General features: G+C 43.7%; 1 protein-coding gene across 3 annotated transcripts in view; it reads left to right on the forward strand.

Moving 5' to 3' along the window:
* The window catches only part of RASIP1 (Ras interacting protein 1), a 1,304,986-nt gene that overhangs the window by 693,727 nt on the left and 596,437 nt on the right, over positions 1-14,822 (forward strand). For all 3 annotated transcript variants that reach the window (XM_063436332.1, XM_063436333.1, XM_063436334.1), the window contains 2 exons: positions 8,529-8,644; positions 8,820-9,060. In XM_063436332.1, coding sequence (XP_063292402.1) covers positions 8,529-8,644; positions 8,820-9,060 — 357 coding nt within the window. The remainder of the gene's footprint in view (positions 1-8,528; positions 8,645-8,819; positions 9,061-14,822) is intronic.

Below are 14,822 nucleotides of genomic sequence, written 5' to 3' on the forward strand. Positions count from 1 at the left end.
AATCCGCTAGTTTCTGCAGTGTGGTTTTCAGGAAGCGTGACTGGTTGTTGTTAGGGACGTAGATCGTAGCTAGTGTGTATCTGCGGTTCGTTGTCTCTCCTTTGACAAACAAGTATCTGCCGGTCTCATCTCTGAGTGTGTCAAGTTCCTTAAATTGTAGCGTGGCTGCCAGCAGGATCGCGACGCCCGCTTTTTTGGCGTCGGGATGGTTACTGCAGTAGCAAGTGGGGTAGTATTTGTTCCGTAGCGCGGGGGCCGAGCCTTTCCGGAAATGTGTTTCCTGTAAGAGGGCTATTGCCGTCTTTTCTCTCCGTAGTTCCCGCAGAAGGTGAGTCCGGCGCTCCGGCAGGTTCAGTCCTCGGCAGTTGTGTGTGGAAATTCTTATTGGGTCCGGTCGGTATGCCATTTGGGCGGGTTGTCGTTAAGGTGTCTTGAGTTATGTTGGGTTGCCGAACTGTGGTACTATGTCCGGGGGTCGTCTTTGGGGATGTTGCTCGCCGAGTGGTGTCGCAGGCCTTCTATTCGGTCCAGCGGGTGTTCCGAGGGGGTGTAGCTGCGGGGCGCGAGGTGCGGGGGGAGAAGCGAGGGTGAGTGTTGTTCCTGTGGGGTGGTGAGTGTGCGCGTGCGTGCGTGTGTGTGCGTGCGTGTGTATGTGGGTCAGGTGTGTGTGTCTGTGTCCCAGGGGTCAGGTGTGTGTCGTCGGTCCTATGTGGTGCGTGTGGTGTGTTGCGTGGAGCAAGCTCTTTGCGGTCTGAGGTGGCTATTGGTATGCGTGCGAGTGTGAGGTGTGTAGGTGTGCTGGGTGTGTGATGCCACTCTAAGTAGTGGTCGAGGTGGTCCTCTCCAAGGAGAGGGAGTTCGTGTGCCTACGGTAGTATGCGACGGAGTCCCTATGAATAGGTCTCAGGGGGCCCCGTCTATACCCCGCAGTATCGGGTGTGCAAAACGAAAGAAGTGGGAAGCGCGGCTGGGCGTCGGTCGACTAGGGCCAGTTGCCAACTCAGGGTGTGGGTGGAGTAGGTCGGGTGTGTCCCAGTTGGGTTGTCCTGTCCGTCCACGTTGGTATAGCTAGGGTGTACCGATTGTTAGAACTGTTTGTTGTCAATGGTTGGTGCCGTAAGTAGTGGGATATGATATCGATTTGGTCGTAGCCGTCCGTAGCATTCTGGAGTCGTCTCCCCTCTAGGTCTCGCCCCCCCCCCTTATGTGTGTGAGGGGTGTCTCCTGTAACGTCGTGGGACAGTGGTTGGTGCTCCCCCGCCCCCCCCCCCCCCCCGAGGTGGCATAGGTCCTTTCTGTCTGTCCCTCTGCTGTGGTTTGTGTCCTTATGCCGTGTAGTCGTCCTCAGCCCCCCCGGTCCCCCCTCCACCCACATACCGTCACGTCATAATTAGTTGTTCTATAGTTAGGTTTGTGAGTATTCTATCTAGTATTTTACTCCCATACAGATCTTGGCGTGAGGATAGGTTTCTCCCATCCTGGGCGTGTGAGTGGGTGATAAGCGGGGCGGGAGAAGGGGCCCCGGGGTGGCATCCAGTGTCTTTCACTTCGTTTGTTGGTTTTGTGGTCTGCGGCTTCAGACGTAGCTTGTATGATCACAGCGTCTGTGTGGGTGGTCAGCTCTCTCTGGCGACCCTGGTGAACCTGAGAGTCATTAGTGTTCATGCCATAGCGAGGGCGGGTGAATGGGAGGATTGGATATAGGTAGAGGTCGTATGTTTGTTTTTGTTTTTTTCTCTTGTTTTTTTTGTTTTGTTTTTGTATTTTAGAAGGAAAAAGGGGGGGGGGCGGGGGGGGAGAGAGAGACGGGTCAATGTTCCTTGAGCGGGTAAGGTCCCCCGGTCGGGCCGCCCCAGCCTCCCCCATAGGGACCCCCCACCCAAATCTGTGCGAATGCCTTTAGTCCCATAGTCAGAGTACCTGATGATGATCTGTTAATCTTTCCTCGCATCGGAGCGTTGTGTGGTCTTGTCAGCAAGCATTTCTGGTAGCGGAGCGTGGTGTGGTCTTGTCCGCGGTCTAATCAGGGTGTCTGCGGATGGTGGTGATCTGGGGGTGTGGGGCCCACGGGTGCGAGCCAGGGTCAGCCGTCGGTGCAGTGGCTACTCTTCCGGATGTTCCAGGCCGGCCCGGTGGCCCTGGGATGGACCGCCCGGCGAGTTCCATCTCCTCCGTCTGGTTTGTCTCTGCGGCATTGGTCTCGGTTCTAGCGGTAGGAGCACCCAGTTTGGTACGGGTGTCGGTGGTAGGCCCAGGCGTTGCAGGAATGGGGGTACCTCCTCCGGCCATTTAGCTATGACCCATTCGTTGTTGTGCCTTACTTGGATGCTGAAAGGGTAGCCCCACTTGTATGGTATGTTCTTTTCTCTTAGTAGGGTGGTATTTGGTCTCAGGGCTCGCCTAGCTTCTAGGGTCATTGGCGAGAGGTCATTGAATAGCCAAACCTCTGCTCCTCTAAAGTTCCAGTGGGGTCTGGGCCTCGCTTTTGTCATGATCAGTTCTTTTAGCGGGAATGAGTGGAGACAGCAGATTATGTCTCTGGGGATTCCCTCTGAGGGTCGGGGCCGGAGTGCCCTGTGCGCCCTGTCATATTTTATAAGTGCTGGTGTGTCTTCTTTAAGTATTATACGAAATAGGGAGGTGAGTATTTCCTCTATGTTCTCCCCATCTGGTGTCTCTGGTACCCCTCTTACCCTGATGTTATTTCAACGTCCTCTGTTGTCTTTATCTTCTAGTTGTCTTCTCATAGCCAGGATCAGGGCCCCCTGTCTTTTCAGGGCTGTATCAGTGGCTGCAGCATGGGTTTCTGCTGTTAGCTGTTGTTGCTCAATTGTGTGTAAGCGGGCCTCGTGGGCCGCGACATCAGTTTTCAGGCCTGCCAGCTCTGCCTTAAATGCCTCATGTATTGAGGTGGTGAGGTGCTGCAAATCATCTTTGGTAGCCATAGATGTTGTTATGCGCTTGAGATCTGCGCTGATGTCTGCCAGCGTGGTGTGGTCGGAGCTGGAGCTCGAGGAGGCTGGGGAGGAAGGCGCCATTTTGGAGGACGGGGTCTCCAGCGCGGGCCCGGGGGCCGCGTGGAGGTAGTCGTCCATCGGTCCGGACTGGGACCCCGGCAAGGTATTCCTCGGTGTTTGTGGCTGTTCAGCCCGTTTCGTGCGGCCCATTCGCGGAGGTGAGTGAGGCGGTACGCCGTGATGTGTGCTGGTGTGGATCGGAGCAGCGGAGTTAAGCGCCCATGTTCCCCGGCGTCCAGGCCACACCCCCGAATTTCTCCTTTTTATCCATTATTTTATTTGGACTATTTATTTTACTGTTACTAGGCGCAGCTTTTATTGTTATCTCTTTTTATTGTACCACCTTTAAGGGTTTTTGAGGGATTCCCTTATTAAGTTGCTGCCTACCGTGTTATCTAGCGCTCACTCATTGTTCTGTTTTTTATTCTTGGATTACCTGCGGAGAACGTATATGTGGACTTAGCGCTCCACTACAATAGTTTTATTTTAAAAACACCTCATGTAGGCAAACAATAATGGGAGTTTAGTTACATTATATGATCATACCATGCATAACCATGCCACATCGTCAATGTTAATCCACTTACTTGTATATATAGTTAATACATTGCTAAACACAAATACACACACCAGTCAAGCCATAATACCTGCTTTTTTCTACAGAAATCTCACTTTAACAGTGCTCTCACTACTGCAAGGGATTCTGGTTAGGCATATGCAAATAAGCTCAACAAAAAAAAATTGACACATAATTTCACTTTATATATGGATTCCTTGGAGTATGTGTCTGCTGTATATAACAGCTTTGAAACACAACTCAGGAAGAGGAACAAAGCCAGTGAACCACTCATGGACAGCCGTTTTGTTGCAGTAGTGAGAGCACTGTTAAAGTGAGATTTCTGTGAGAAAAGCAAGTCTTATGGCTTGACTGATGTGTGTATTTGTGTTTAGAAATGTATTAACTATTCGCTTACTTCAGGTGGAAGGTGTTTTCATCCACACTTTTTTCCCCACCACAACTATTTTGGTATATACATTATACATTATACAACCAAAGATGGCTAGGGCTGCACTCACATGAACATGCATATATTATACAACATACAAAAGACACAATCCAGGGCACTCGCTTTTTCACCAAACTGATTTCAAGATTGTAAACAGATTGTAAACGTTTTACTTAAAAACACCTTATCTAGTCAAAAAATAATGGGGGTTTAGTTACTGTATATGATCATACATTGCATAAGCTTGCCAGAACTTCAATGCACCACATTCTTGGCAATCTGGGACTTGAAATCACTGTTTAGTGAATGAGCGAGTGCTAGGAATGTGTATTTTGTATGCAAATACACATGTAAAGGCTTTGCCTGGATTTGTGGGAGGGGCTTATGGACCTATATAAGGGACTCCCCCCTTTCCTACACTACCGTAATTAGGTCTGGCAATCTGTATGCTGCTACTTCCGGTGCATACAGACCACCAATCTCACTACTTAAGTGTCCGTGGAACGCTCCTGTGTCCTGCCCGAGCTTCTGCCTCCTGTCCAGACCCTGCCCGGCTTTTGCTGATACAATTTCCTGTATCAAAATTAGGTCCTGTTTCCGCAGCCCGCTCCTCCGACTGCCTCCCGGCTGACCAAGAAGCTCCTGCTGACCTCCGACCCTGTGGACGCCGGCGCCCTCACAAACGTCATCACAATTTCATATATTTCATTTTGCTCTTTTCGGATATGTTTCACTGTGTAGTTTCATGGGTTTCAATCCCCGTGAACACAAGCCTCCATTCGTGGAAAGCTTTCAGGCTCACGCCTGCACGGATACCAACCTGTTCGGCTCTTTCCATACGGATAGTTATTTAGGCCAAACGAAAGAATGCGGTCACAGGTTTCTTTTTTTTACATTCGCATAGTCTACAGGAATCCGACTGGGATTTTGGTTTTACAAACGAATCCCCGTGAAGGGTCACAAGCTGAAACTACATGTGTACACTATGTTCGCACCTGTTTCTCGCGAACGCTTGTCATAGGAACTCTCTATTCGATGAAATCCTTCTGGTTTCGCACATACAGCTTAGATAGTTTTGGCTTGGTAATACATCTGTGATAACTATGGATTTTCCTTCTGGTGGTTAAGTTGTATGATAAATGAGTACAGGTTTAGGTACGCTGTCGGTCTGTTTAAAGATGGCGAGGTTATGCATTGAGAGAAGCATTTGTTCTTCAGACCTCAAACCCCTTTCCAAGGTATAGGTGGTTTAATTTTATGGGATGTGTACATTTAGGATCCCCTAAGCGACACGTGTAACAAGTAGTCTACCAATCTTTGTTGTTAATAGGTGTTGGCCTCTCCTTCCCCTCTCCACCTCCTTTAGTGGGAATCACAGTTTGGTTTCAGATAAGTGTAAAAAAAGGGAGGGGAGCATTACCTCCTTCCATCCCTGTAACCTTTCTACAACTGTCTAATTCCTTTAATTAGGTTACGGACCATACAGCATGAACATTAACTCCAGGTATGTGATGTTCGTATTTACTTAAAAAAAATGTACCTCTAGTTAGAAGGTTTCACTGTCTTATAGGGAGCTAGGTGGCCATTAAGATTTATGGTTCTGGCACTCTGCGCCATAGAGTCAGTGGCAACACAACCATTCACGCCAACACTTGAGAAGAGCCTCTCAAGCCACTTGGCAACTTGCAGGGCATCAGTCACCAACCTAGTGAATTGTTTTGCCACTTGGCACTAGCTAGCCAGCCAGTAAAACAATTTCATTCTAAGCATGTTATTGATGTATATTTCAGTATGTCTCAGGTCCCTGAGGCTGGTGATGACAGGTCAATCCTCAGCGCTACTTTTAGGTCCGCTACACCTACACGCAAAGGGGATACCAGTAGCCCTGCATCTATCAGATCATGGACCATACCTCACAGCTGAACTCTATAAACGTAACATCCCTTTCCCAGAAAAAGACAGGAAAGTGGAGCTGTTCAGGCTCATGCGGACCAATAAAGATAACACATACGCTGGGGAGGGCACGAGTAGCTCAAGTAACACCAATCTCCATGTGATGATATTGTCACTCGTGTCCTCAATGGGTAAAAAAAAAGATAGACTGGAAGGGCTGTAAGCTCATAGTCTTCCTATACCAACAACAGGGTCCCTCACTGTTGAACTTCCAGGCCTGTCCCAGCCACAACGGGGTAATAGTGTATCCTCTGGTTCAGGATCGCATGTTGTTAACCCAGCCCACATGGTGGCGGCGAATCTCAAAAAAGACATCCTTGAGGGCACAGACGTTAATCTTGTTTCCCTCCTGATCTCCTCCCAGGATGTCATAGAGAATTGCACGTACGCATACGGGGATATATCGGTTGTACTGAAATCTAGGGACCCGAGACTCGGCAAAATCTGTCTATTCCAGATGTTGTTATTGCCTTCAGAATGTAGAGATGTTTTATTTTTTTAATTGATTTTTATTGACATTTAGTGAATATAACATGAATATTACATGAAAGACAAAGGGTATGCATCATAGGAAGATGAATATTGAGTCACATCACACCTGGGTCATCAAATGCCTGCTATAATGTGCATTCGACCGTTACATATAGATCTAGAAATATGTAAATATAAACAAGCATAAACTTAAACTGTTCTTATGGATTTAGTCGAAGTTAGCTGGAGGTGGAAGTTCAAGCTGTGTTCGTGCCATCAAGTGTCCAATTTTAGTTCCATGCACTCAACGACAAAACACCACTGGTCGCGTTCGACTAAACAAGATAACCGCTGCCACGTGTTCGGATAGAAGAACGGCGACCACCCAGCCGTTTGTCAATTAGGCTGCAGTTAACAACAGCTTCTGGTTGGTTAACAAGCAGCACACTTCCAAGTATGCGTGGTCCGGTACTTCGGCTGTTTGACGGTTCAAAGTACCACTTTGAATCACTTCGACAGTTCGAAGTGATATTGGTAAAAATTCCAGCAGGCAGAAATAATGTCCTAGGACCAAATAAGTACAGGGGTTATAGTTCCAAGGTAAAATATTGTCAATTAGTTCTCTCCATAATCCAGGGGTGAAGTGTCCTTGTAGCGGATGGCATAGGACTGTCCTCAAGGGTTATGTTAAAAATGCAATTTGTGTGTTTTTTCCCTGTATAATTAAAATTGTATGTAGTATTCATATGTTTGTTCGTTAGTTTTCATCCGTATCCCATACGAATGAAAACTACCGAACCAGTAGACCAACCCAGAGAGAAGTGTGTACTTTATTAGGCTTTCACACTTCTCTAACCGCAAGTTAAATCGGTACTTTATTGATGTATCTGGGTGGCCGCCATTCGGCATACGAACACGTGGCGGCGGCCATCTTACGCACGAAACCTCAGCGGTGTTTGGTCGTCGAGTTTCTAGAACTCAAATCGGACATTCAATTACCCGAACAATACTGAGACCTCCAGAGCTCCGTAACTCCCGAACGAAGGGGCCAACCAGCCCGTCGTTCGGTGAATTCAACGTACCAGACAAGGGGATTCATACGAACACCATTTTAATAGTGGATGGCAAAGATTTATGTATGTTTTTTCTCCTGAACGGAGACCGACCGCAGGGCCAAAACACATGGAATCCTTTTCGGCTACCAAAGTGAATATTGAAGCATATCTAACCAAGGTTTTGGAACTTTCTATGGAATCATGTTGAAAATATAGGCCCATTTGGGGATAACATATGCTTTTATTGTGTTGACTCTTCCCCACCAGGAGATTTCTAAGGGGCACCATTCTTTTAAAGTTTTATTAGTGTATTTTAACATTTTAAAAAAAAATAGTCTCTACTATTTTTTGCCGTAATAGTAATTCCTAAATATTGGAACTCTTTTTTAGTCCACTGGAAATTATATTTCTCTTGAAGAGAACCTAGCATATGAGAATTTATATTAATTGTTAAAGCAATAGTTTTATGAAAATGTATGGTATAGTTTGAAACATCTCCGTAGTGTTTAATCTCTTGCATTAAATGAAAAAGTGAAATATCAGGATCTGTAATTGAGATCAATACGTCATCTGCATAAAGACCTATCTTTGCTTCTACTTTTTCTATTATCATACCTCTTATTCCTAAATTTTCTCTGATGGTTATGGCAAATGGTTCAATTGAGAGAACGTACAGCAGGGGCGATAGTGGACACCCCTGCCTCGTCCCGTTGTTAATGTCGAACCATTATGAGCATATATCATATCCTATTATTCTTGCTGATGGGCCTTTATAGAGAGCCCCATGTCGAACCATTCTGAGCATATATCATATCCTATTATTCTTGCTGATGGGCCTTTATAAAGAGCCCCATTGCAAGTGCAATCCAACCTTCCAACCCGAATGCAGTCAAAACTTTATTCATATATCCCAATCCGACCCTGTCGAAAGCCTTTTCTGCATCGATCGACAGGGTTAGAAGGGGCGGATATTTTATATTTTAATAGAGAAGATGAACCTAACTTTAATCTGCTGCCTATTTCAGGTATTAATCAGGATGCTTTACTTTCAAGTGACCTAGAGGCATGTGAAGAATCCATGGTCCTCCTTGATGAAGTCATTATGTACACTTTCCAGCAGTGTGTATACTACCTTACAAAGGTATTTTTACATTTTGTATTCAACTATGATTGCAAATTACTATTAACTATTTTGTCTATACATATCTGTTTAATATAGTAATATTGTCATTTAGCCTGAAAAAACTTCAGCTCAATCAAGTTCATCCTTTCACATATATGTATCTTGCTGAATTTATCTTCTGTTCTACTTGCAGACATTATATGCAGCTCTTCCAGACATTCTAGAAAGCAATCCATTTACAGACCCCACAAATCTGTCAGATGTTGGAGAGTTAAATAACATGCCTGAAGGCACTCGTGGCACACTTGCCATATATCAAGCTACATTAGATCTAACTCGGGAGTGTGAATTGCATCCAGATCTTGTCTCCCAGACATTTGGATACCTCTTCTTTTTTTCCAATGCTTCACTCTTCAATACACTAATGGAAAAAGGTAAGTTATGCCTTCATATCTGTAAACTTCATTAATAAAGCATAGCTTTGATAATTGTTTAAATTTATAACAATGAAAAACACATGCAGATTTAGATTGCAGGCTTGTTTGAAAAGGGCACTTTGTACCTCTGATTCATGTAAGTCTAACTTGTCTTGTTAAATTCTGTCTTTTCCAACCAATGTACATCATTGTACAAAATATAGAAAATATTATTCCTTTTTAATAGCAATTATAATTATTGTGGTGAGGGCAGTGGCGGATCTAGAGCCTGATCTCGGGAGGGGCACTTGTAGATTATTTAAAGAAATAATCCAGGCACAATAACCACTACAGCTCAGTGTAGTAGTTATGGTGCCAGTAGTGCCAGTAGTGCCAGTAGTGCCAGTAGTGCCAGGATCCCATCCCAGAGTAAGAAGTCAAACCATTTAAGAACAGTTTGACAACTTACCTGGGGTCTGCTGGGATATAGGGCATAGGATCAGTGGTATGTGTTAGTGGTGAAGTGTGTGTGAAAGGTGCAGTGTGTGTGTGTGTGAGCGGTTGAAGTGTATGTGCGAGTGCGTGAGGGCGGCAGTGTATGTCAGGGTTGCAGTGTGTGTGTGCTTGGGGCAGTGTGTGTATGGGGGGCAGTGTTTGTATGGGGGGAAGGAGGGTACGGAGGCTTTTCAATATTTTTTTTATTTATTTAATAAAATAATTATATTGATGTCACCCCTCCCTTCTTACCTTTACTGGGAGGAGGGGGGACATTTCTGAATCCCTGGTGGTCCGGTGGGGAATCCCTGGTGGTTCCAGTGGTAGGAGTGAACTCTAGCCCGTGCTCCAGGGCTAGAGTTCACTCTCGTGAGATTTGGAGCGTTGCCATGGTAGTGCTTTTTTGGACTCATTTAAAGGGACTCTCCTGGCACTGGAGAGGAGAGTCCCTTTAAATGAGTGCAAAGAAAGTAAATGCCAAAGGAACAGTACACAAATGCATACATTTATATTAGAATGTATGATTAAATGCAGTAAGACAATTTTCACATGAACTATAAAATTGCTGGATTTAATAGCAAAGGGCCGAGACATATATAGCATAAAATATGAGGGAAGACAGGAACCTCACAACGTTAAACACCAAAATGCAATAAATTTTATGATTAAGTAAAATAAATATATATATCACACACTCATAAAACAAAATGCAGCAAACCTATAAAAAAGATAAATATATATAAATAACTGATGAATGAAAATGTGTATAATAATAAATATTGTACTGTGAAAGTGTGAAATACACAGAAAAAAAGCAGCAATATATGAAAATAACAGTACCGTGAAGTATGAACAATTGGGAAAGAAAACAATTAAGAAAAGGGTATATATCGAGAATGAAATATTATTTATATAGCTATAATATGTCTAGTTTTGTAAAAAATAAAAATAAAAACATAAATTTATCAAATTTAACACTAAGACCATTTGAGTGCAGAGTGTTTAAATAATATATCGTACTATATATTTGGTTCACCTCTAAAAGCAATGTTAGGCCTTCCTGGGATTATTTTATTAAATATCATGTTCTTTGAGGGTATGCCAGTGTGGATAGTCTCTTAATATCCTTAGCTTTGTTGTTATTGTTTAATATTACTGGGAGGGTAATTGTATTATTTGCTTTTTGATATTCCTTTCCAAGTTTATAATTTGTTTCTGTCAAACATTTTGGTTTTATTGATAATACACTCTAATGAATCTCTAATAACACAGGAAAAAAAGTTGACAGAGCACTAGTGTAACATGCAAAGGTGAAAAGTGGTATAATAATATGTAAAACTCCTATACCATATAGGGATAATTCCCAATAGAGCTGCAAGAAATAAACACTCACATAGGTAAATATAGTCTGAATGTAATTGACTTGTATATAAAACAAAGTCTATTATTTACTACATTCACGTTTCCATGAGCATGTATACAACTGGCAACTGTATAACAGCAGGAGATGGTATCACAATCTTGGAGTGATTTCTTCAGTACTCCCAGAATATATTGAGAAGCAGGAAGACCAAGTTAGAACCAAATATACATTTATTCTAACAAATAAACATAAAAACCTTAAATAAAAGCAGGCTAGATGGTGCACAGATAGAGTCCTCAAATGATTAATCAAAGCACAACGCGTTTCATGCTGTCAGTTCTTGATATAATCCTTATATAAAGTCCAAATGGTGCTCGATAATCACATGTAATAAAAAAAAATCACAATCTTAAAACTTCTTAAAAATAAGAAACATTTGATTATATAGTTAAACACAATCCAAATGTTGTAAATGTTAACATGGATATACATATCACTAAAAAAGATGAATGAATATCCCCTAAAAGTACTAGGATTCTACATATATTCTAAAAATATCCCAAAGTCCGCAAATCTCAAAAAAAGAACCTTCAATAAAAATATAAATGATTATTAAGACATAAATATTAATGTGGCAGTATACCCTCTTGAAGATGGGTTACTACCGCCTGGGTTCCCATTTCTTGTTGTGATCAGCTCCAGAGTGTATTCATCCGCACATAAAAATGTGGTTAATGGCATTTACTGTCCTGACAGGAAAAGTTGTACCAAGCAACATTACTGTCCTGACAGGAAAAGTTGTGCCGAGCAACATTACTGTCCTGACAGGAAAAGTTGTGCTGAGCAGCAATCAAATACACAGGAGGGTTTATGCTGAGCAGCAAAATTGCAAATGGAAACCTGGTAATTGCCTGTGGGGTCAATCAGATCCACGGGAGGGGTATTTAGGCCCAGTTCTCCTCTTGCTCAGTGCCCTGTCGTGGTTTCATGCCTATGGTTATCCGAGAGTGCGTTCCTGATCTTGATTTTCTGGTATTTGGCTTTGTTTTGACTTCCCTGATATTTGGTATCCTTGACTTTTGGCTTTCCCTCATGTTTGTGTCTGATTCTGTCCCTGCCCTTAGCAAGTATTTTGACTATTCTTGGAGACGTTAAGTCCAGCCAAGGTCTGGTTATACATTATCCAGGGTCCTAGGTGTGACACAGTACTGCGTGCTGGATCAACTTGTAGTCCTGACATTACGACAGGGCCATATATCTTGCAGAATTGTGTCAGCACATAGCAGCTTGTGAGAGAAAGCTAGAGGAGAATGATCACCATATGGATCAATCTGCCCAGGCTTTTAACACGCTCCTTACTAGGATGGCTCATTTACAACCTTACAGGCTTCTCCAATTATGTCACCACTGCCTAATGTACCTCCACCTATAGTATATAAGGCACCTGCGATCTCCTTATCTCCTCCGCCGCATTTTTCTGGTAATATCCAGGAATGTTGAGTATTTCTTAATCAGATTGAGTACCACTTTGAGGCCTCACCTGGTTCATTTTCTTCAGATAGAGCTAGGATTGGGTATCTGATGAACCAACTTAAAGGTAAGGCCTTAACCTGGGCTAATCCATTGTGGGAAAGTAATAGGAGTATCGCTCATTGTTACCAGGAATTCCTGGCGGAATTCAAACTGACGTTTGAACCATTAGGCAGAGAGGAAGACGCCTCCACTGCCCTAATGCATATCAAACAAGGGAACTGGTCTATCTCGGATTATGCCATAGAATTTCGTACCTTGGCATCTGAGTTAGACTGGACTAACAACGGATTAATCGCTGCTTTTAAAAAGGGATTATCCGAAGTTATACTTAATGACATTTCTGCCTTCTGCAACGAGAAGAACTTTTCATGCAAAGCCGTGGTTGATTCAGGTGCGGCTGGTAACTTTATTGATTTGTATTTTGTTAAAAAAACACACTATACCAGTCAGGGAGAGATCATCACCTCTAGCGGTTGAGGCTATTGATGGGAGACCCCTATCTCAACCTCTTATTACCCATGATACCTTGCCTATTTGCATTACAATAGAAGTTTTGCATAAGGAAGACATTACTTTCTAGATGATCGCTTCCCCTTCTTGTCCCATCGTATTAGGGTTCCCTTGGTTCATCAAGCATAACCCTCATATTTACTAGACTAGAGGGGAATTACTGGAATGGGGTAGAGTCTGTCAGGAAAGCTGCATGGTACTCATAATCTAAAAAAGTTGGCATTGTTACTTTACCCGCTGCTACGTCTCCAACTCCCGAAATTTCCATACAATTTTGGGAGGTAAGAGAGGCTTTTTTTATTTTTTTATTCTTTATTTTTGGTTGACAGACAAAAATGCGTATACATAACGGGCAATATTACAGTCACATCACATATATAGCTTTGGAGGTTCCACACTTAAGGCTATTATACAGCTTGTCTATGGTTACATACACTTGGTTACTTAAACTCTGCATCAAAATCCTCCATCCCGTCCTATCTACAGTACGAACCTAGTCAACAGAATATTTAACAATAACCATCCCTTTAACTAGCGCTTAGACGCTCCGGCCTGCAGACATCCTCTAGTGAAAATCTGGCTCAACAAATCTCTAACCTGCGTCCAAAAGCATACTATTTGTGGGCACTCCCACCACATATGAATGTATGTTCCCTTGTGACCGCACCCCCTCCAACACTCATCTGTTGTGGTCTTTTTCATCTGGTACAGTTTGACTGGAGTAGTGTACCAGCGGAGCATCATTTTAACCGCTTGCTCCTGAAGGGACACACTGATGGAGGAGGAATGGTTGGCCTCCCAGATCTCCTGCCACTCTATGCCTTCCAGTTCTTCCCCCAGGTCCCGCTCCCACTGTTCTGTATAAGCCAGTCTACCCCAGTCCCTGGTCTCTGAACAGAGGTGGGCGTACAACAGCGTTAGGAGTCCGGAAGGCATGATCTCCTGTATACACACACGTTCAAAGAACGTCATCTTGGATTGGGCCGCTGACCGTATTTGTGGTGCTTTGACAAAGTCTTTTAATTGTAGGTATCTAAAAAAATCTGAGGGGGTAAGATGCCCTCGTTGTCTTACGGTGTCAAAGGGGATTACGTCTGAGCCTTGGAATACCTGGCATATCCTTTGCAAGCCTATGCGTTCTAAGTTTCAGAAGTCGTGAGCCGACATCCCTGGTGGGAATGCCCGGTTGCGGAGATATGGCATCAGAGAGGACGGCGAGGAAGCTAAACTATACTTTTGCTTGGTTACGTCCCAAATGGTAATGGAGTTAGTTATTGCCGGGCACGTGGCTCTTATCATGGGTCACTTGTCCTTTGGCACCCATATAAGGAGGTGAGGGAGGTCCGCCCCCACCATAAGTGACTCCATATCAACCCATCTCCGCACCCCCAGTGGCGAATGCCACATTGCTACTTGCGCCAGTTGTGCCGCTACGTAGTCATAATGTAGATTTTTTTTTAGTTTTAGGTCTATATAGAATGTGTCTGGAGATCCTGTGACGTTTATTGTGCCATATAAAATTGCCTATGGCATGTTGTAAAGGTGTAAGTTGTGCCTTTGAAATGTGAATGGGTAGGGTTTGAAATAAGAAAAGCATTCTAGGTAATACGTTCATTTTAATCGCGTGGATCCTCCCTATCCATGATATAGGCCTTTCGTTATAAGTTAATCGGAATAAGTGGTCCATGTTTGCCGGCAGTCGAATGCCTAAATATTTAATAGCCTGTTAGAGAGGCTTTTAATAAAGATCTTATGATTGTTCTATTGATCTGTTGCCCGGGGCTATGCCTCCTAAAGGAGCGGTATATGCCCTTATCCCACAAGAAAGTAAAACCATGGATGAGTATTTTAAGGAATCTTTAAGTAAAGTCCATATACA

This window comes from Pelobates fuscus, chromosome 11 (genome assembly GCF_036172605.1).
Source record: "Pelobates fuscus isolate aPelFus1 chromosome 11, aPelFus1.pri, whole genome shotgun sequence".
In the NCBI taxonomy this organism is placed as follows: domain Eukaryota; kingdom Metazoa; phylum Chordata; class Amphibia; order Anura; family Pelobatidae; genus Pelobates; species Pelobates fuscus.